Below are 22,785 nucleotides of genomic sequence, written 5' to 3'. Positions count from 1 at the left end.
GGTCCCACGCGGATCGTGTAAATTGTCGTTTACGTATTTCTCAATAGTTGATAATATTATACATAAAAAAATACACCATAGAACCTCGTAATAGTATAGTACAGATATAACTGAATGAATGAATCCTCCTAGCCGAATATTTGACCACGGCGGCCAATCTCAACGGGGTTCAGCCAGGCACGCAGGAGAAATAATGCACAAGTGTGTGCGCAATACACAGGCGCACTCTATGTCCTTTCTCTCTCATAGTCCGGAGAGACGACCGCAGGAAAACTGGCTTTACGTGCTTTACGAGACACGGACGTATCATAACACCGCCAACTTCCTGACTCCGAGTTGTGACTGTATCGTTTTAAGATGGAAAAACCCAGTCACAATTATTTTGGCCCGACCCGAGATTCGAACCCAGGACCTAAGCGCAGTACTCGTACCGTGTATTGCACAACTACGCCACCGAGGCAGTCAATATAACTAATGCGGTTGTAAAATCATCGTGATGATGCTTCATCTACGACGTTAGTGAGTCCTCAGCTTCAAATAGAGCGGGGCATCCCCATTTAGATGATATGACAATACAATTTGACTAAAATGGGTCTGTGACCTCGTCGTTCAGTATAACAATGACGTCATATTATACTTTAAAACAATGTATTGCATAATTATAATATAGTAATGTCCTAAAATTTGAACAAAACTGAGTTTTTTACTTAGTCATTTTTCACCTTTTATCGTCGAAAGGAAGGCAGAAGCAATTTGTTTACCAACTTTTTACCATGAGTGTTCCGCAATGGCGAAGGATCCACATAACCCGATTCCTACCTTTTTCTCTTTATGTAGTATTCATGTAGAATCTAATTATCATTAAAATGATTTGCAGTTCTCATTTATGAAGATAAAAAGCGGCGTTAGCCTAGTTGGGTGTGGAACGGACTGCCAAGACGAATGTCCGCAGGTTCAAATCCCAAGGGCACACACCTCTGACTTTTCTAAAAATCATGTGTGTATTCTTTGTGAATTTATTGTTCGCTTTAACGGTGAAGGAAAACATCGTGAGGAAACCTGCACATCTGAGAAGTTCTCTATAGGAATTTCGAAGGTGTGTGAAGTCTACCAATCCGCACTAGGCCAGCGTGGTGGACTAAGGCCTAATCCCTCTCAGTAGTAGAGGAGGCCCGTGCTCAGCAGTGGGCAAGTATATAATACAGGGCTGATATTATTATTATTATATTTATGCATATTAGTACATATATGTTGTGTCGGTTCCATTTTGGTTAATATCTTTCGCTATGAGTTCCGTCCCATTATGTGATAGGAAGGAGTCACTACTTGGGGCACACAAACGAGGCTGATACTGAACAGAAAAGACATCACTTTTCCCGAACCGGGATTCGAACCCAAGTCGTATCACGCATGCAATACTAATCTACTACGGTCGACGTTACTTTTATTTTCCTTGCCAAATGTCTTTTTATGGAATAAAGTCTTATTGCGAGTTTATGTCCTATGGCCTATGGTCCTATGTCCACACTGGGTGAGTTTCTGAGTAAGTATGTCTGTAGGTACTCACCCAACTATGAAATTCCTCAAAACTGTATTTTCATTTTGTTTTTCTTTTTATATAATTTTTAATAATAAGTTTTATTTACTGTAAATTATGTTTACAACCCAATCTGTGGCTAATAAATGTATTTTTCGTTTTTCTTTCTATGAGTAAATATAAATATTAGTTTATGATATATTCAAACATGTTTATTAGAAGAACGAAACTGCTGAACATAGTTTAATGTTTTCTTTTTAGTCGTAACACTCTTGACAGAGTGTCGTGATCGGCATAGTGTTTTCCGGAGCAGATGTAGCTCACGATCTTTCGCCATATCTCAATGTTTAGCATAAAGCAAGTTTTAATTAAACAACGCCGATTCAGCTGAGAATGAGCTCTTAATGACAACTTGACCTTTTTTTAAATAGTTTAATACATCGAATGTCTATTTGAGATTCTACTCATAGGCGAATTTGATTTGTTAATACTGCCTATGTGATGTGATAATCAGGAAATAAAATACTGTACAATACTACGTTACTAAGCAGTATTTATTTTTCCACATAACGCTTGAATCACGTACAATCTTACTTGTTTTGCAATATGCAGCAAAACCAATTTATTGAACGATATAATAGGCAAACAACTTATACAATATAACTATTGCATGCGGCTCCGTCCGTGTGTAAAAAAATAGGCATAAAAAATCCAGCTTTACATTTTCTTGAAAAGTAGCTTATAGCACTTAAGAGTAACGTAGCTTTGTATTAATAAAAAATAATTCAAAATAGGTTTAATATTGATTAACGCGTTCAAACAAACAAACTCATCAAGTTTATATATTATTATTAAAATAATTAGTATAGATTAAATAACTGAAAGACAATTACTAAGTAGTTACTTGTTTAATAAGAGAACCATATTGATTTAATGTAATCTTTGGTTTGAAAATTTTCCAAGCGTTGGGCGTCGATATGGTGGCCAGTCGACCTTGTGCGGGTCGCAGGAATCCGCTGAATGAAGTCCGCTTCTAACAGGTTAGTCTTGAAATCTTTAAGAGAGGCCTATGTTCTGAAGTGGGCATCTAAAGGCTGAGAATAGTGGTGATGAGGATGGTTTCTAAACTACCTCAAGTTGGTACTTCGATAGACTTGTACAATATTCTCTTATACTTGCGCTTGCGCCATTCTAATGAGGCACGGGCTCCATCAACATCTTCTTAGTATAAATATACAGAACGCCTGCCTATGTCATCCAATCTTAGGCCTTGTAACGGGCAAATTGTTAGAAAACACAAATAAATTATTGTCCAACCTGAGATTCGAACGCGGTACCTCTCAGTCCACAGCAACCACTAACCAACGAGATGACAAATTAACGGAAGTAGCTTGTAAATTAGGAACGAGGACATGGCGATAGGTTTGTCTAGGAGGCGAGAATATAGAAATATATGTAGAATTGGGCTCGGAGGAATTCAAACTCACCCCCTACAATACACTTGGTGAAAAGTGTATGCACAGATTACACCTCTGCCTATCTCTTCGTGGTAAAAAGGCATGATATATGTCTTTATTTTGTATTTAAAATTATGACTACTCCCAGACAAAACTACTGCGTACAATATTCGCACCATTTTCCGCCAATCACAGGAACTAGTTGTCGGATATTATTTTAAAGGTCAAGAAATACTAGTCATGTATGTAGACCGATGCCTTGATATCTGTTTCGTAATCTTATATTTAAATTAACAAAACAGGTTAGATTTGTTTACAATGGCAACCGGATTTTATTTGCTTTGTATCAATTAGATTCGATTGTATGTTACGGTAATAAAATCGAACAATAGTCTAGATAAAAAATACATAACTTTACGTCTATGTCACTAAAGAGGTAGTCAGAAATACAAGTGGGGCATTTATTATTCTAAGATTGTAAAGAAAGAAACCTTATTACCGTAACTTTAAGTCAGAATTAATACAACAAAACACTTTCTAATAAAATTTAATTTTTATACATAAACCTCTCAATAGCTTCTTACCAATAAACGTTATTGATCACAATATTGTATTTCGGTCACTTTCTTCATTTAATTTAATCACAGATTTAAAATCCTCACTATTAAGGTGTAAAACAAAAAAGGCAATAATGCGGAAATCACAACAAAAAGTATGAAACATATTTAAACAAAATGGCTATTGCTAATAAAAAATCAGCTGCTTTGGAACGACCACGCGAAGTTTCAACAATTAAACACTTAATTCTAATATCACAATCAGGCGTAGATCTCCACGAGGTATTTGAACCCGGATCCCCTCTCGCTTTTGATTTTTAGTTTCACGAAGTTGAACCCAAGTCCGCCGCGAGTGATCGCTGGTTCAGCCAGTCCATTATCCAAATCCTTTATAGCTATTCCCTTTATCGTCTGCTGAGGCGTCGGCAGTTCAAAGTCGATTTCCTTCTCCCTTTTAATCAGCGGTATTGATGATGAATCAACAACTTTCTCGAACACCTTCCTCACAACTCCATTGTAGTCGTACACTTGTCCCACGATGACACTTTTTGAGTATACGGAGGTAACACACAACAATATGAGTAGTTTGTACATTTTGTACGTCTGTTGTGGGCTGTTGTTGAGTGCGTAGTGCGAGGGAGAGCTTGAGACGGGAGGTCAAATGTCTTTACTCGTGAATAAGGTGTGGTATACATGTTTGTTAATGTTTTCCTTATTTTAAAGTGCTATGATTTATGAGAAACATTGTTAGATGATAAATATTAGGTACTTTTAATGTGCTACGAGTTATAAGAAATATTACTAAGTAGGTGGTAAATATTTGGAGTTTAATTCACTAGATTTTGTGTAGTACTAGGTTTTGGCCGTTGCTTTGCCCGCTTGAAAAGACTAGTACCTAAAATACTGCACCATTTTATAGTGTCATCTGTATGACCCCGCTTACAACTATTTTAAAAATCCAATTATTTTCCATGGGCGCAAATCACCGGAATAAAAGGTAGCCTATGGGTTAATCCAGGACATTGTCTATTCATGTGCCAAATATCATCTAAATCTGTTTAGCTTTTTCTGCGTTTACATTTATATCCAAACATTTTTACAAATGTTTGCATTAAGTAAGATATGTATTTTGTTCTTTAACTCTAATTTTTGATAAATTTTCAAATGGGCCACGTTAAAAGGTATCACACATACTAAGTATATTACATTGGAATTTGCATATTATGTATTGATATAATGATTTTAAGTTTAATATCTTAAATATATATTTAAGTTTTTTTAATAAAGAAGCCAATATGGAAATATATTACAACAATATCATTTTTCTTTAATAAAAAAAATTAAAGCCGATGGAAATGTAAAGTTTGAAACATACAACTCGACTTGTATGGGAAATGAAAATACTTTGGTTTATTTTGATGAGTATTTTGACATAAAAATAAAGAAAATATAAGCAGTTTGTTTATAGAGTCTGTCATAACTTATTATGTATTTAAAATATGCATTATATTTCATTTTTCATACCTATCAATTTTAAAATTATCTTTGAACTTGGTTAAATTATCCCATTTTCGGAAAACAAAAACTTTGCAAAAATTTGTAAAATAATATGGAAATAATTTACATTGTAAATAATAATTTACATTGTATTGTGTTTATGTTATAGCGCCATGTAAACCGCGCTTAAACGTTTTTAATACACATTAGCTCGCACAGAACATATCAACAAGGCTGACCGTAGGACATACAAACTGGCGACGCCATTTAACTGTATCACAGCGAATTTAAACCCTAACACAACGCAATAAGAGCTGTTATTAATAACAGACGCGATCCAATTAATTACACTAATGGGCGCTATAGAATCACGCCAAATGGAGATCTAGTAATTAATATTTCGGTAAATGTTTGGTATCACTCCACACTCACAGACATGTGGGTTTTTGATGACGGAATCCTGTACAAAACCCTTTTATCAACAAATTTTTTAGCTTTTAAAACAACAGTCACAATTTTGTGTACAAAAAAGGCTCTTTACGAATAATAATTAGAGTTTTAAGTAAACTGTTATTGATAGGATTTGAAATTTTGCGCTTCCAAAACGGCTATAATCACGATGTAGGTAAATTTGAGTAGGTTTTGTGGATCAGTAAAGAGAGTGTGTGGTTTTGTGGCGGGAAAATAAAATTCCCCGCCGAGATAAGGCGCGTAGGTAAAGCGTAGTAGCGCGCACGTAGATGAAAACAATATTTATCCTTAACAGAGTTCCCTTGAATTGGAGGTTCGAGTTTATTTTGATAATTTTTTTTATTTATGCAAAGCTACACTGATATAAGACGGTTATATTATTTTATTGCTTTTAATGAAACTAGCTTGCCTTTCGCCTAACGGTAAGCAATACGTTCGCCCATAAACAGTAGAACTCCATCCAACATCTTAAATTACAAAGTATTGTTTGGTATTCTATTGCGTTCCTCATCTTGAGACATGAGATGTTAAGTCTTATTATGTCTAGTAGTTTCTCTGGTTACAATGTTCTTCAAACCGGAACACAATAGTGACTATACACTGCTGCTTCGCGCCAGAAATAGAACCTACTCAGGTGGACTCTCACATATGACCTACCACCAGTAAATGTCGCGCTAGGCTTAATTCCTTAGAATGAATCCCTCATAGCTGTATTTCACCCACGGCGGCCAATTTCTACGAAGATCAGCTAGGTACGCAGGAGATATTATAGTGCAGAACACTCTCCTAGACTGGTGAGAGATCAGGCGCAGGACCAACGGCTTTAATTGCTTTCTAAGGCACGGAGATATCACGCCAGCAACTTCCCGATTTCGAGCTGCGACCGAGTAATTTTTAATATGGAAAAACCCAGTCACAATTATTTTGGCCCGACTTGGGATTTAAACCTAAGACAACGCGTACGCATTACAATAACACAGGGCCCTTATTCTGTATGATAGTGTAAACGCGTAACGCGGCCGTGTCATGTTATCTTCGGGAAATGTGCGTGGAATGGTATTCTGTAAGCCAAATTTCTATAGTCTTAAACATGATGCGTTGTGTTACGTGCTTGTTACACACTGTCAAAATAACGTGCGGGATAGAGAATAAGGCCCCTGAAGCGGTCAACTTTCTTAAACTTACCTAACGTGTGTGCACTATTTTAGCACTGTGAACGATTGGTAATTGTCCTCATGACCAATAACTGCCTTGAACATTTCCTCATACATTTTCCTTACTTGTATCGTTGGATGATTCGATAATTGTGTTTTACGTATCCTCTATGATACTAATAAGTACATGCGGAAGTGTTTGTTTGTCCTTTTTTGGAGCGATGGATCACGATAATGTAATAAATAAACTTGAAAGTCTATTATATTTTTATCTTTATAATATGTTGTAAAACAGACCTCCGCCATGTAGAGAAAAATACTCAGTCTGAACGCGATAAACTCAATCAGTACTCAACGAATTTCGATGAAATGAAAATAGTTTGAAACCCTAGGATGACCGGCTTTTTTTATCCTGGAAAAATTGAACTTTTATTCCTGGAAAAACTCGTTCACGCGAGCAAAGCCGTGGGCAAAAGTTAGTTATAAATAAACCGAGAAATCACTGGACGATTTTAGATAAATTTAGGCGCATATGTAGACTACATCCCGAAAATACGAAGTAGAACTTATTACAGGAGAGTTTTTACACGCAGGCGAAATTGCGAGCGAAAACTAGTATTTCATTTACATATAAAGTGTTAAATACAGTAAGTGTTGTTGATACAGAACTATCTCTAAAGGTCAGACGTTTATGAGTCATATTGTAATAGGAAAAATTGCATCACTGCTAATGACTGAACCAAACATCTGACGCAGCGAGTAGCGATACAAGATTCCAGATTCGATGCAACACGGCACGTATTTATTTCGAGTTTCGAGTATTTTCGAATATTTTCCTATTATTTTATAACATTGGCTAAAGAGAGGTCACCTAAAGTGACCTCTAACCAGTAGCGTAGCTTGCCGTAGAGGGGTCCTATATCTAAATTTGTTGGGGCCCTTCAGGGCAGAGCGAACTTTTGAGCGCTTGCTTAGTTTAATATAGGTATGTATGAGCCAAGAGGGGTCCCAAAGCACAGGGGCCACGAATCACTGATACGGTTGCTATGGCGGTAGCTACGCCCCTGCTTCTATGTCTATATCACAATTTTAGAAGACTTATAGTTCTCTTATAGCAGCGATAGCCTAGTTGGTTGTGGAACGGACTACCGAGACAAATGCTGCAGGTTCAAACCCCAAGGGCCCACACCTCTGACTTTTCTAATAAAAACAATTATGTGTGTATTCTTTGTGAATTATTGCTTGCTTTAACGGTGAAGGAAAACATCGTGAGGAAACCTGCATACCTGAGAAATACTCTATTAGGAATTTTCGAGGGTGTGTGAAGTCTACCAACCCGCACTAGGCCAGTGTGGTGGACTAAGGCCTATTCCCTCTTAGTAGTAGAGGAGGCCCGTGCCCAACAGTGGGACAGTATATAATACAGGGCTGATATTATTATTATATTTATAGTTCTCTTACCAGTAGGTATTAAAGGGTCAAGATTAAGGGGGGAAGAAGGAGTATTTTAGTTAAAGTACATAAGTATATATTTGTCTTCTGGGGTTTTGCTCTACGGTAATATCACTCACCATACGAAAGGCAAAGGCATCTTTTCACTTCACCGTTTACTGCAGCCTGTGATACTACCCCAGTCCAGTCAGCTACCATTAGGTAATAATATACAATTTAATTAAAATGAAACAATGATATTAACAAAATTATTTTTATTAATTAATAAGTTATAATGAATACAAATTGTAACGTATATTGAAATAAAACTATTTTTCGGATTTAATCACGGTTTTTTATATTATTATTTTCTCCCGTCGCTTCGAAAACCCGACCGACACACCAACCTCCCTCGTGGCCATGAAGGCTGCAGTCTTCAAAATGTTGGGAGAAATCATAATATAAAATACCACGATAAAATCCCCAAATAAAGTTTTATTTCAATGTCTGGCATTTGCGTAACATAAGAAATCAAATTGTATATCTTCTAAAATAATTTTATATAGCATAAACATCAATAAGAAACTTGTATCCTTTACCTTTAGGGCCCTTCAGTTTGATAGTAACGCTACTATGTCCAACGCCACCACTCATAATATAGCTTTCACCGTCTCCTTTCAAATCTTGTACTAAGATAGACTTGATACGTTCACTGCCTACACCCTTAACCGTTACTTTTTCATCACGCCGCATCAACGGTATACCAATTTTATGACGGGTCTCGTGGTAAATCAATTTCGCGCCAAAGTTATCGCCAATTGAAATATTTCCGCGCGCATCGCTCAGTGTTGCCAACACAAATAATAACAGAAGAACTAGTAGCTTCATTTTGGTAGAATTCGAGTTATGGTAGGAAATGAAGCGTCGTATCTTTATATAGGGTCGTTATTTGTAGTTAATTTTATTGCGGTTTCCTAATGATGCGGGAAAAACACAGATAAGATAATGATTTGTAATAAATAGTGTTGACGATTGGTGCATAGTATGAGTAATATATTTTATTTGTTGTAATATTAAGGCTGTATGATTTTGCTTCTTTAGTTTAAGGAAAAAAATAAAACCAGTCCCACCCAGCTCCTAATTTAAAAAGCTTCGCGCCTATTAATTTTATACGAGCAAGTGTTATGAATAATGTATTACGTATTGTTACTATTATAAGTTTACAACAAGCAATATTTATTATACATTTCAATACTCATTACCTAAAAAGCTACCAAACCAAATATGAATAGTAAATAACATTTATAAATATAATGGTTTGTTTAATGCTCTAAAAATGTATTTAATGTTATTTTTAATATTTTGTTTATTATTTTTTCTCAAGTACTTAATCTTTTAAATTGATACCCATATTATATAAGAACGTAAAAAATAACTAGTCCGCCATCTTGTGTGGTCTGCCATATAGCATTTAGAGGGAAGTAATTTTATATTATTCTCAGCAACACCTTTTATTTGATGCCAATATCATGGATGTCCACACAAAAATAACTTATCTGTTTAAAATGACATCATTTAGAAGCTAACTGAACTCAGTGTAAAATTTCATCGTAATTGATTAAGGATAACTACTTTAAAATTAATTTGGAAGATTTTACCAATTCCAACAGGCCGGCATAATTGTGTCGACTGTCGAGAGGTAACCATCTCTCGTTAGTCGACATTCTATTGGACCCTCCACTTATCATCAGGTCCAGTGGAGTTACATTGTCGTGCCGTGCCATCCGTGTATACAGGGTCATTTTTACATTGTGTTACTAAATGAAACCACACATTCGTCTTCACCTTTGCTGACATTGTCCCAATGATCATCCATTAATAACGAATATTTTCACGAAAAATCTTGTTTTTAGTTATTTGATTTTTTGATCATTTTATAGTTAATTGCGAATATGGCGTGTGCGTGGGTGTATTTCTGACTGAAAGTATGATATTGCCACTGCAATGAATTCCCTTAGAATAGCAGTGGTGGCATAAGGGCACGTAAAATTATAATTACTTTTTATTGATATTTATTCGAAACTTTTTTTTTTATTTTACATCTGCGGTTCAAGTAACTTATTGTAAAATGTTATTTCCAAGTAGATAAGTATGTGGTTTCATTTAGTAACGCAATGTCAAAATGACCCTGTATAAAAAATAACCCAAACATACATACAAACATTGCAAGTTAAATAAAAAGGTTTCAATTACGAAACAAATTACAAGATTGTGTTACACAAAAGGAAAGTAATGTAAAAAATACGATACATTTTGAAATAAAACGTTTTATTAGATCGTGTGCAATAAATAATAATAAATCAAGACACAGTCGGTATAAATTAAAGAAAAAAAGGTATATTTATTATGCTAGGTAAATTCAAATAAAACTTCGAGATACACTTGATTTGTTGCTCACTGCGTGGAACTGTATAGAGTTGTTCGACAAAAAAAAAACTTGAATAAAGTACGCGTTATTTTAAACCTTGTAATGTGTACGTAATTTCTATTTTGGGGTAGCTTCGTTTTATATTTGAAGTAATATCTATAAATTGTTATGAATAACTACAAGGTAAATTTACATGTGGTTATTTATTTCTGATAATTAATATTACGAAAAACTTATGAATTTGTTTACAAATAAATGAATTAATCAAGATATTGCATTAATTTAATTTGTAAGAAAGATTTTTCTTATTTTACGATACTTTTAGTCTTATACATTACAAACACATATATTACGATATCGCTGGCTCCCTATTACAAAGTCCTATGTAATTTTTTTTGCATATAAAATATAATATGTTGCATATATCATAATAAATAATCCCAAAAGAAAAATAAAGATGGAACCATGAATTACTTAGTCTTCTAAAATTTTACTTACTTATATCTCATTTTTCCAACATAAATAAAATTTTAATTGAATTGAGATGAACACATTAATTACGCAAATTACTTCGAACAATACTCATTCTATCACACTTAAATTATCATCTGACACACTTAACTCTATAAGTGTCCTTCTCATTCATCTCCATATATTACATCTCGTATTGGACCGTGGATATAATGGCCCATAATAGTGTTTAAGTAGCCTTAATGAACGGTCTCTGGGATCAAAGGGTGTAGGGTTCGTTTTTGTAGTTTCCAAACCAGTTCTAATGTTTCTGAGGTTCCTCTATTAATTATTAGTCGACTTAAAAAAGGGGAGGTTCCTTATTCGATGTGTATGTTTTTTTTGACTGCCCCGGTGGCGTAGTTGTAAAAATAATTGTGTTTGGATTTTTCCATTTTAAAACATTACTCAGTCACAACTCGGAGTCAGAAAGTTAGCAGTGTGATACCCCCGTGCCTCGGAAAGCACGTAAAGCCGTTGGTCCTGCGCCTGATCTCTCTCCGGTCATGTCGGATTGCCGTCTCACCGGACTGTGACAGTGAAGGAACAGAGAGTGCACCTGTGTACTACGCACACATTCGTACACTATATATATCCTGCGAACCTGGTTAATCTCGGTTGAGATTAGCCGCCGTGGCCAAAATTAGGCTAGGATGATTCATTCATTCATTATTGTTTTATTGGTACTTAGTTACTAAATGTTCAAGGTTAGGATTGGGGTTTAGTAACGCAATGTGAAAATGATCCTGTATAAACCTAAGAATCGCTTAGGTTTTAAAGACTACCGCTTTAGGTCAGGAAGCATATCAACATATTACACAACAGCCATAGTTTCAACTAAAATGACGTAATCCGCGATCTTATTATCAAACACACGATGACGTGCAGCTAATCAACAAAAACCTCCAATCAAATTTTTATCATCAATATATCAAGTATATCTTAAACATGTTGTTGCGAGTGTTAATCTTAATTTGTTTATTGCGCGCTATGTCAGTGCCATATTTGTTTTAATCATTTATTATGTATATAATTTTAGTTATTTTTCATATACTACACGTGTGTGATGCGGTTAACTATATATATCCGGTAGAAGTGGAGGCGAGTGTAAACGATCGGTCGAGAAGAGTCAATTCTACGCTGTATAGGACTGTGAAAAAATATTACTGTGCCGCTAGAGATGTTGATGGTAAGTTGATTTTTTTATTGGCCCCGCTGTCAACACAGGAGGAATCTTGCGAATGTTATACAGGAATTCCCTAGCTTAGCGACTGCAAGGGACTAGAGGAGAGTTGGGAAGGGATGTTTGGTGAAGGAAGTGGGGAAGAGAAGGAATCCTCTTAGGATTGGTGGAGGGAATTTGAGGGAAGTTCGCGAGCCCTCATATGCCTCAATGTGTGTGCAACCATGAGGTATACACACTTAACTGTGCCTAGGGTTGCGGCAAATGTCCCCTGTACACGAGCGAGCATTCAGTGGAGACAGAGCGCACAAGAAAAAATATATAAAAAAAACGTTGTTTCTTTTCATTGTTAAACAGCTTCATAATATACATGTGTCTATTAAAGTCAGTTCCACTATTAGAGAACAAGGCGGTTTTTACTTTTAAATTGATTTTTACAGTATGCAAATCGATTATTTGTAGACATACGGCCGTTTTCAATAAATGATCCCAATCTCAATCTTTAATCCGATTCCGAGAAAGAACCAATCAAAATAATTCATTTGTAAACATGTCAAAAATACTTTGTTCTGATTGGTTCATTTTTGAGATAGATCGAAAACAGTGAGATTTATTAAAAATGGCGGTTAGTGTAAATACAGTTGACCCTTCAGATATTTTTTTCAAGTTACGTCTACACGTCCTCGAGATCAACGATATTAAAACTCATAAAAATACGTACAACGAAATAAATAATCCATTAAAAAAAAACATAAACACGTGCCAAATTGAACCTTACTTGAATTTAAAAACTTTATCGAATAATACTTATCTATCGTGTTTGGAAGCGTGTAGAAACACTAACACAGCTATCGCCACGGCGTATGGTCGATATACTTTATCACTTCCTTTGTAAAGTGTGATAATTATCAATTAGATTCGTATAAGGATATCATCAATCTTTTTGGCTGGATTATAATATCATCGGGATAAAACAATACTGCGTAACTAGCATTCGTGAGTACGAAACAAAAAGTCAAAGGATATTTTTTGTACGGCAAAATTATACTACTGCACTCGTAAATGGGGTGCAATAGAATGTCGATTGACGACAAATGGTTACCTCTCAGTAGTCGACACAATTATGCCGGCTTCTTGGAGCCGGATATACACAAGCTGATCCCGGAACGCGACATTTACGTGGGCCACTATGGCGGGTTGTAACACCTTGTGTATGGTCGTTATTTAGGTGAATAAAAAATATGTCCTGTCTCCAGCAATTTCATGCGACTAATCTGGAAGTATATTTTTTCAAATATAAAAGAATTCTTCAAATCGGTTAACAAATAACTGAGTTTTGAAGGAACAAACATAATAAAATCACGTTGAATTGGGAACCTCCTTCTTTTTTTGAGGTCGATTAATTAAAACTAAAAGTATTCATGATTTGAATTTTTAATATCAATGGCGCTTTTTCGTAACTTACGCGGCATTCACCAATGATAGTTACGCGGTATTGCACTATCTCCGACGATATGTTAGTAACCTACTTCCGTTGGCCCTTTTATCACCCTTTGTGGCTAGTTTCATTGACAGTAAAAATCAGTTATTTTCATTCTTACTGAATTAGGACCCTTGTTTAGGATTAATTAATTAGGATCCTTGTATTGTGGAAAATCGGCTTTTACTTTAATGTTCTTGACGCTTTTTGTTTAATTTTTGACAGTTGATAAATGGCGTTAGCTTAACGTTTATAATCAAAGCGATTTTTTTGTTTTCGAATAGATGTTGTGGGTATTCGCGTGTACGCAAACCATATTTTTAACCTAGTCACAACATATGCCGCAATCATTATAATTTAAATTGTTATAATAAACGTGTTATGCATATCTCCTGGCATTAAAAATAAAAATACTATCTGTAAAAATAAAAGTAATAATTCTCAATGTCTTTATTATGAGATTAGCACCAGTATTCACAAACAATAAGGCCGTCCAGTGCGCTCGTACTTATAGTGTCGGCAATTTCATTGTTTTCTTCATTGGTGGTGGTAGGTCTTTCGTATGTACCACCGCAATGTCTACTTCTGCCGCCAAGCACCAGTTTGTAGTCACTGTTGTGTTCCCATTTGAAGGGCATTGTAGCCAGTGTAACTACTGGACATAATAAAACTTACATCTCGTGTCTCAGGATGGCGAGCGCAGTGCTATACCAAACAATACTTTGTAATTAAAGGTGTTAATGTTTCTATTGTTTATGGGCGGTCGTATCGCTTACCATCAGGAGAACGGCAAGCTCGTCTCATCAATCAAAGAAATAAAAAAAGTCTCTCAACCAATAAAATGACTCGGAGTTGTGTCTTTTTTCATATTCTAGGTAGAACTTAAATATTTATTTGATCTTCACAGATTCATATTTATTAGTATACGGGTCAAAAGGCTGGACCTTCGCACCACAGGATGTCAACATCACTCTATCATATCCAACGGTAAGTAATCCAATGTAACTTTCTTCTTAACGCCTTTTATTATATGGGCTGGACAAACTGACCCAGTGCACCAGATGCTAAGAAATGGGGTCCAATAGAATACCAACTGACGAAACATGATTACCCGTCGAGAGTCGAAACAATTATGCCGGCCTGTTGGAACATAGGTACACAAACTGTCACAAACCTATTCAGACCTTTTCTGAGATATAGTATATATATATGTATGTAGGTGCGAGTATGAGTTAGTATTTTATCAATACTAATTGTCTTCCTCTTTTTGAATATAGTAGCTGAATATAAAATCGACATAGAATTATAAGCATATCTAGACTGTGGGAGGGAGGAATTGTGTGGTGCCCAACCATAGGAAGTTGGGACACCCGACTCCTACTAAGGTAAATAAATCCTTCAAGGCCTACTTAATTATAAAATCGAATCATTAAAAAATTTAAGAAATCATTTAATTGAATCGCAACATATTATAAAAAATTGTTACTTACTCACAAAAAATCGTATTGCGTTTTTGCTATACAATTTAATAATAAAAGTTAGTTACTTACCAAAAAATCGCATTACGTTTTTACTAGTGCAACACAAAAAATACCAAAAACACGGAGGATGGCCTTGTTATGCACCGGGCTTTATTCAATCTACATTCTAAATATTTTTCAACGACCAAGACTATTAAATATGTAAGAACTCAAAAGTATGTTTTTACTCAAAAATGTGTCTTAGAGTCAAAAGAGTCTGAATTCAGAAATTGAGGTCCTGGAGGAGGACTCAAGCTAAGCCCATGCATACAGCTAAATCAGAGGCGCTTTCACCTCCGTATATATGAGAGTGCTCACATAAATAAAACTAAAGCCCGGCGTCGATTTGAGCAGAATTGGATTACAAACATATATATTATATACCGTAAGTAAGCTCTGTGCGCCACGGGGCGTTCCTAATGGATGCAGTTTCATAATCAATGTATAGGCGAATTATTGCGACTTGTTACTATTCGACTCGGTGGTTAATCGACACTGGGCATTAGCGTGTAAAAACGAATACCATTTCCGTGGCAGACCGCACCCCCTGCTAAAAAAAAATAGTCGCGTAGCATTTTAACATAATATTATCTATACTTTATACTATTATATAAAGCTGAAGAGTTTGTTTGTTTGTTTGAACGCGCTAATCTTAGGAACTACCGGTCCTAACTGAAAAATTTTTGTGTCGGATAGCCCTTCGTTCGTGGAGTGCTATAGGCTATATATCATCACGCTATACCCAATAGGAGCGGAGCAGTAATGGCTAATCTCAGGAACCACCGGTTTGAACTGAAAAAATCTTTTTGCGTTGGATAGCCCTTTGTTCGTGGAGTGCTATAGGCTATATATCATCACGTTATGACTAATAGGAGCGGAGCAGTAATGAAACATATTGCAAAAACGGGGAAAAATTATTAGTTTTGAGAGCTTCCGTTGCGTAAACGGTTAAAGTTATGCAAGAATGCTGTATGACGGGATTGTTCCTCTTAAAAAGTTCTAAAAATTATATAATAAAACAAAGTCCCCCGCTGCATCTGTCTGCCTCAACGTGTTAAACTCAAAAACTACCCAACGTATTAAGATGAAATTTGGTATGGAGACAGTTTGAGACCCTGGGAAGAACATAAGTTCCCGGGAAACTACTACTTTTATAACGGAAAACTTTAGTCTGAAAAACTTTATAACGCGGGCGGAGCCGCGGGCAAAAGCTAGTAATTAATAATAATATCAGCCCTGTATTAGATATATACTGTTCCGTTGTTGAGCACGGGCCTCTACTACTGAGAGGGATTAGGTTTAGTCCACCACGATGACTTAGTGCGGTTTGGTAGACTTCACACACCCCAAAATTCTTATAAAAAACTTCTCAGATATGCAAGTTTCCTCACGATGTTTTTGTTTACCGTTAAAGGAAGCGATAATTCACAAATAATACACACATAATTTTAGAAAAGTCAGAGGTGTGTGCTCCATCAGCGGCGGCTGTGGATGTAGACTTAGACATTTCCGCCAGAGGAAGCTCGCAGTCGTCCCTAATGCGCCGAAGAGGGCCACCGCGGAGTCTTAGTTGGTATGCCGTGCGTTGTATATAGGTTAGGGACTCGGCGCGGCGGTCGCCTGAAGGTCGACATCAAATCCGGGCGGCGCAACGCCGGGTCGTAAGGCACGGTGACCCTAACATAACCGCTCAGTCGCCCCCCATGAAGGCTGGGCGGTAGTTATAAGACACTTACACCGCGAAAACAAAAAAAAAAAGTGTGTGCCCTAGGGGTTTGAACCTTGCAGGGGCGGCTGCGGTCGCAGACTAGACACTTCAACGTCAGAGGAAGCCCGCAGCCGTCCCTAATGCGCCGAAGAGGGTCACCGCGGAGTTTTAGCTGGTAGGCCGTGCATAGGTTAAATTGTATATAGGGTTAGGGACTCGGCCCGGCGGTCGCCCGAAGGTCACCATCAAATCCGGGCGGCTCAACGCCGGGCCGTAAGGCACGGTTACCCCAGCATAACCGCTCAGTCGCCCCCCACGAAGGCTGGGCGGTAGTAATAAGGCACTTTCTCCGCGAAAACAAAAAAAAAAAAAAAAAAAAAAAGGGTTTGAACCTTCGGACATTCGACTCAGCAGACCGCACCACTCTCAACTAGGCTATCGTCGCTGTTGCTTATGTTATATTAAAATTATTTATGGTATTGATTCAAATTTGTGTTAGATAACAAAGATAATTACGAGTAGTAATATATAATTACACCTATATCTTTAACATCTGGTTACAAAAATTTTGTTCATTATCATTTTATCTTATCACGTGCTTTAAATTTTTTTACACGAATAATGCGGAATAATGAAAATAAAAAATATACCTATTGAATTAAAACTAATTTTAGTGATTATATCGCGATTTTTGTTTCATTATCTTCCGAAGTTTTGAAGTTAGGTGCCTAAGGTTTGAAAAAAGATAAAATACCATCGATATATACGTACTATGTTCTAGATTTGGCGTCCCGTACACTCATTGTGTTCGACTCAAATGTACTGCCAACCGTACACCTGACTAAGTATGGTTTCAAAATTGACAGCGTGTGGTTATTTACGGAGTGGCGCTCATAATATAAGAACTCGAGTGTAGTGTAAACCTGGATGTGAATAAAAATATTAACAAATAAAATACATAACATTATGTATATTATATGAGTGCAATTATTTTAGTAATCTTACGAAGTAAATTCCTTTTCATAAAAAAATATTTCTACAAAAACATAGAAAATAATTAGGAAACAATAAGCTATAAAACATTAAGTCATCAACAGTGGGCGTGCGGAACACTATCTTGCTATCCCTTACGCTCGCATCATTATATGCTGTGACGTCATATCTTACTACGTGCATCTCTTTCAAGTTGTTGGCAGTTACCTCTTTAATCTTTAAAGGCTTATAGATACGTTATAATTGCTGCTATATTTGAATGACTTACATTAATGATAGTATTAAAATTCCTATAATTAACTGATAAAAGGTATTAAAACAATGAAATTATGATGTAAAAAATGTAACTAATGTCATTTAAATTGTTAGTTTTCTGATCGTCGAAAAAGTGGCCCCTAATTGCCTATACTAGTATACTAAACAATAGTTCATATTTGCTGTTTTTTAATATAGCCAGCATATTCACACACACACACACATTAATACCATTATCGGCTAATTATTGTTCTAAAAATGTGAACTTTTGTAAAGGCGCTTCCACTCATGTGCTATAAAATGTTTTAAAATATTTGTTAGGGAACACATTATGGTAAGTCATAACAAAAGTTATCCAGTTATTATAGCATTTTTCAATGTGAATATGTCTTAAAACAAATCGAAACATAATAACAAAAACACTGACAGTCCGGTATCCAGTAATCGTGCTTCCCCTCTTTTAGAACAAAAATAAAATCAGCAACTCCTCTTCCATTTTGATTACAACTCGCCTCCTTGGACAGTCAATCCGACTTGGCGTTTATAGTCTGTTATGAAATGTATAATGTTATACGATGTTTTATAACATTTTATACAACTTATATCTACGTTTTACTAGTAATAATATCCAAACTTTTTATCTACAAACTGTAACTAAAGTTATTGAATATTTTTTTATATATGATTTTATAACACATGTGTGGGAGTACCTCCTTTTAAACTCCTAACGTTTCTCGTCAACAACGCCTATCTATAATATATAATCTATCTATCTATCGATATATAATCTAACTATCGATTAATGATAGAACTATTTTAAAAATAAACCGTTTTTTTTCGCAGACGGCCCAATTTACGAGGGATTTATGGGAAGAATTCATCATAATCGGATTCAAAGTGAATCTGTACTTGGACGGGTCTGAAACCACCGGATACATTAGTGACGGCGGGCTTTATAATGTGAGTATCAGGCAGCAAGAATTACCTATATATTGCGTTTGAGGCAGCAGGAATGCTAGAGACCAAAAAACTCGCTTTCCTTACCCATTCCTACTTTTTAAAAGATCAGCAGTCATTACTTACTTTTTTCTTTTATATGTCTCAATATGGTAGTTATATTTCGTTCTCTGGTATTGCCTGAATAGACCAATTAAATGAAAAATCACTGCATATGATGCACGAGGGAAATCGATTTCTAACGTATTTTATACAAAAGCTTCAAGCAAGATTGTTCATAAAAGTAGTACCTACATTGTATTCATCGTAAAACTTTGATTGTATTTTTCAGAATTTCATCTCCTTGACGTTTCTGTGCAGTAACATATCGACATTGTCGTATCAATTCTGGCTGTATGGGATACCGAAGAGTGTTCACTCCACTACCCCGGTCATAAATAATACTAACAATAAATTGACAATATGTTAAATTAGAATATATGAATAAATTATTTTGTTTATAAGTTGTATTTTAGTGGCTAAAAGGACGTGTCGCTCGCCGTGGTTTTTTAATTGTTTAAAAAAAAGAGTAATTTATAAATTCGACGTATTTTATTTTGTTTGTTTCCTGAGATGTCAGTCATTTATCAATCGATTTGGTTTTTTTTTAAGATTATACTTGCAGGTTGGTCCCACAGAAAATCCATTCAGTAGTTCATAAATGGATAAATAAATAAACAAATGTACGAAAACAATGTTTAATTTTAATTTGGCACCGAATTTAAACTTGCTAGTTACATAAGTAAATAAGAAATATTAATAATTTTTAATTTAGACCCTGTATTCTTTATACACGTTTCATAAATTTATTCTATCTATTAATTTTAGTCAACTGATGTAAAATTCATAGCAAACTCGACGATTAATGATATAAGTATTTTTATCATTTACAAAATCAACTTTAATAAATCTATATAAACTTACTATATGAACCTTATATTTAGTTCCATTTAATACTAAATACATTCTCATCAACAACCTTTACATAGTAATATTGAATACATATTATAAAAGGTTGCTCTCGCGTTTCCATCAGGCGCAAAGGGTTGTTATGAACGTTGTAAAGGCGTAGTTATTACCGACTCCAACGACACCTGAGATCCAGTCTAGACTTGCAATAAAACGTACTTCATACAATATTCGATCAATATTAAACTACCCTCACCTGAGATTATTGGATGTGAAATTGATTATTAATATGTTATGAGATAGATAATCTTATGTGAATGTTTGTAAAAAACTGACAGAAACTTTTGAACGGATTTAGAATAATTTAGCACATAGAAATTCCATGTCATGAATTAACATATTTAAAGCTTTTGCGCATTAAATGTTTCCAGTGCGATTTCGAATAGGTACAGAAAAAGTCTTTCTCCTCTTTCAAGCAATATTATTGTTTACTTTTTAAGATTTAACCAAAAAAGCTGTCACGTATTTAGGGACCTACATAGAGTATTGTGTTAGCATGACGTCGGTTGATGATTAAACACATTAAGGACGTTAATTTGTTATGATTTATACATACTTAGTAAAAAACAACAAACACAATTAATAAATAATTGTTTAATAAAAAAGGAAAATAGAGCAATAAGTAAAGCATTTAAATAACAATGAATTATTCAATTTAATTTTTGATAATTTATTTTGTTTATAATTAAATTATATTGGTTGCATGCTTCGTAATATTGTTATACTAACAGAGCAAAATGATCCCTCTGTACCTGATAGTAAGTGAAGTGGGCTCCAATAGAATATTGACTGACGAGAGATGATTACCCCTCAGCAGTCACAATTATGCCGGCCTGTTGGAACCGAATATACACAGGCTGATCTTGGAACGGGACACACTTACGTGGGTCACTATGGCGGGTTTCAACAACTTGTGTACGCTGGTCGCTATTTGGGCAGATATAAACTATATCCTTCCACTAGCAATATTAAATATTATATGAATTTAATGGCAGCGTTATAATTTATGAATTAAAATTTATTAAATTAAAATTTGGAATATTGATTATGCTTAAAAAATCGGTTAGTACTAAATGAGGTCAAATAGTATCAAGCATCAGTTACCGCATGAAATGTGTTCGGTAGACCATATTATACAGATGTTATTTGTGATTGTCATTCTCACTATTTATTGAAATAAAGAATAAATACTAGTAATAGCGTGTGATAGGTCAATTTTCAATATTTTATAGTGGCAACAAATAAAATATTTAGTTGAATAATTTATGTTTGAAAATCGCATATCCACGATATAGGTACACGTAAGTACTATCATTCAGTAAATATGTAGGTACGCACTTTTTAATTGAGTTATATATTATTGTCTAAGTGATACTATAAATCCTATCAAAAAATATATAGTGTAAATAATTTGTGTAAAAGTTTTTTTCATTTACTCTTACTAAGATTTTGATAAAACACCGAATTATTGTATATAATATGAATTAATTTTTATTAGGAATTACACGAGTTGAAGCATGAAAATGCGAACAGTATTTTTGTTTTAAGAATAAAAACCATGCAGTCACAAATAACTTACATTAGAAAGAAGGTTGAGTTCATATTTGTTCAAAAATACGTATACAGGATCATTTTGACATCGCGTCACTAAATCACATACTTATATCTACTTAGAAATATAACTTTACAATAAATTACTTATGCCGTAGATGTTAAATAAAAAAGTGTAAGTGTCGAACAAAATAAATATTAATAAAAAGTAATTTTAATGTTTCGCGCCTTAAAGCCGCTACTACTCTAAGTGAATTCGTTGCAGTGGCAACATGATACTTTCAGTCAGAAAAACACCCAAGCATTCTCCATATTCGCATTAAACTACAAAATGATCAGAAACCTAAACCCAGGATATTTAGTGAAATTTTTTGTTTTTAATGGATCATTTTTATCACTATGTCAGCAAAGGTGAAGACGAGTATGTGGTTGCATTTAGTAACACAATCTCAAAATGACCCTATATATTATAAAATACTTACAACCAGCTGCCGTTAGTCCACGGCTCCCGCTTGCCCCTCGTGGTGTTCTTCTCATCAGCCACGATCCACACAAGTGCTGCTAACAGCACCAGGAATCTGAACACACTCGTCGACGCCATCTTGTCGCGCACAAAATGGCGGATTCACATTTTCGCACTTCACAAATTTAGTATAAGTTATATTATTTCACATTGCAATTATGATTTTTGAGATATTTTCAAATTGTCCAGGAATGAGGTCTAAAAGGCGATGTATATATATAATGCTGGATTAAAAAAAAACTTAAATTAAAAAAGAACATTATTGTTTACTTTACTTTTATTAAAGAAAACATTATTGTTTATTTTGCTCAATTAATTACAAATAGATAAATAATAGCTCATTATTTTTCTACAAAATTATTGTCTTAGCTGTCGTATTTATTTGATTAATTTGGAGTTGCAACGTCTTAAGCCAAGGGCCTTGATCTCTATGACAGTGTAAACGCGTAGCTAGCCGTGTTACGTTATCTTCATGGAATTAGCGTGGTATGGTATTTTGTGTGCCAATATCAATTGTCTTAAACACGATCCGATACGTTGTGTGCGTTTTAGGCACCGTCAAAAT

At 35.1% G+C, this 22,785-nt stretch overlaps 3 protein-coding genes across 3 annotated transcripts in view; 1 reads left to right on the top strand and 2 right to left on the bottom strand.

The window, feature by feature from the left end:
• LOC115453617 (protein Wnt-5b) overlaps positions 1-22,440 on the bottom strand; it is a 58,859-nt gene extending 36,419 nt beyond the window's left edge. The window contains exon 1 of the mRNA XM_037444070.1: positions 22,180-22,440. Coding sequence (XP_037299967.1) covers positions 22,180-22,298 — 119 coding nt within the window. The 5' untranslated portion in view covers positions 22,299-22,440. The remainder of the gene's footprint in view (positions 1-22,179) is intronic.
• LOC119190872 lies at positions 3,526-4,198 on the bottom strand. The gene has a single exon (XM_037444110.1). The coding sequence runs from the start codon at positions 4,143-4,145 to the stop codon at positions 3,813-3,815; it is 333 nt and encodes a 110-aa protein (XP_037300007.1). The 5' UTR covers positions 4,146-4,198; the 3' UTR covers positions 3,526-3,812.
• LOC115455956 lies at positions 11,977-19,732 on the top strand. The gene is made up of 4 exons (XM_030184788.2): positions 11,977-12,231; positions 14,613-14,692; positions 19,025-19,141; positions 19,470-19,732. The coding sequence occupies exons 1-4, from the start codon at positions 12,066-12,068 to the stop codon at positions 19,605-19,607; spliced, it is 501 nt and encodes a 166-aa protein (XP_030040648.2). The 5' UTR covers positions 11,977-12,065; the 3' UTR covers positions 19,608-19,732.
• Positions 22,441-22,785: the final 345 nt, after the last annotated feature.

This window comes from Manduca sexta, chromosome 5 (assembly GCF_014839805.1).
Source record: "Manduca sexta isolate Smith_Timp_Sample1 chromosome 5, JHU_Msex_v1.0, whole genome shotgun sequence".
Classification (NCBI taxonomy): Eukaryota; Metazoa; Arthropoda; class Insecta; order Lepidoptera; family Sphingidae; genus Manduca; species Manduca sexta.
Note: the sequence above shows the minus strand (reverse complement) of the source record. Positions and strands in the feature narration are given on the sequence as shown.

What these genes read in the sequence shown, in the direction of transcription:
- LOC119190872 (XM_037444110.1), bottom strand. Translation starts at nt 4,145, where the DNA reads ATGTACAAACTACTCATATTGTTGTGTGTTACCTCCGTATACTCAAAA.
- LOC115455956 (XM_030184788.2), top strand. Translation starts at nt 12,066, where the DNA reads ATGTATATAATTTTAGTTATTTTTCATATACTACACGTGTGTGATGCG. An exon ending in TGCCGCTAGAGATGTTGATG is followed by an intron (nt 12,232 to 14,612) that starts GTAAGTTGATTT and finishes TGATCTTCACAG; the next exon opens with ATTCATATTTATTAGTATAC. An exon ending in TCACTCTATCATATCCAACG is followed by an intron (nt 14,693 to 19,024) that starts GTAAGTAATCCA and finishes TTTTTTTCGCAG; the next exon opens with ACGGCCCAATTTACGAGGGA.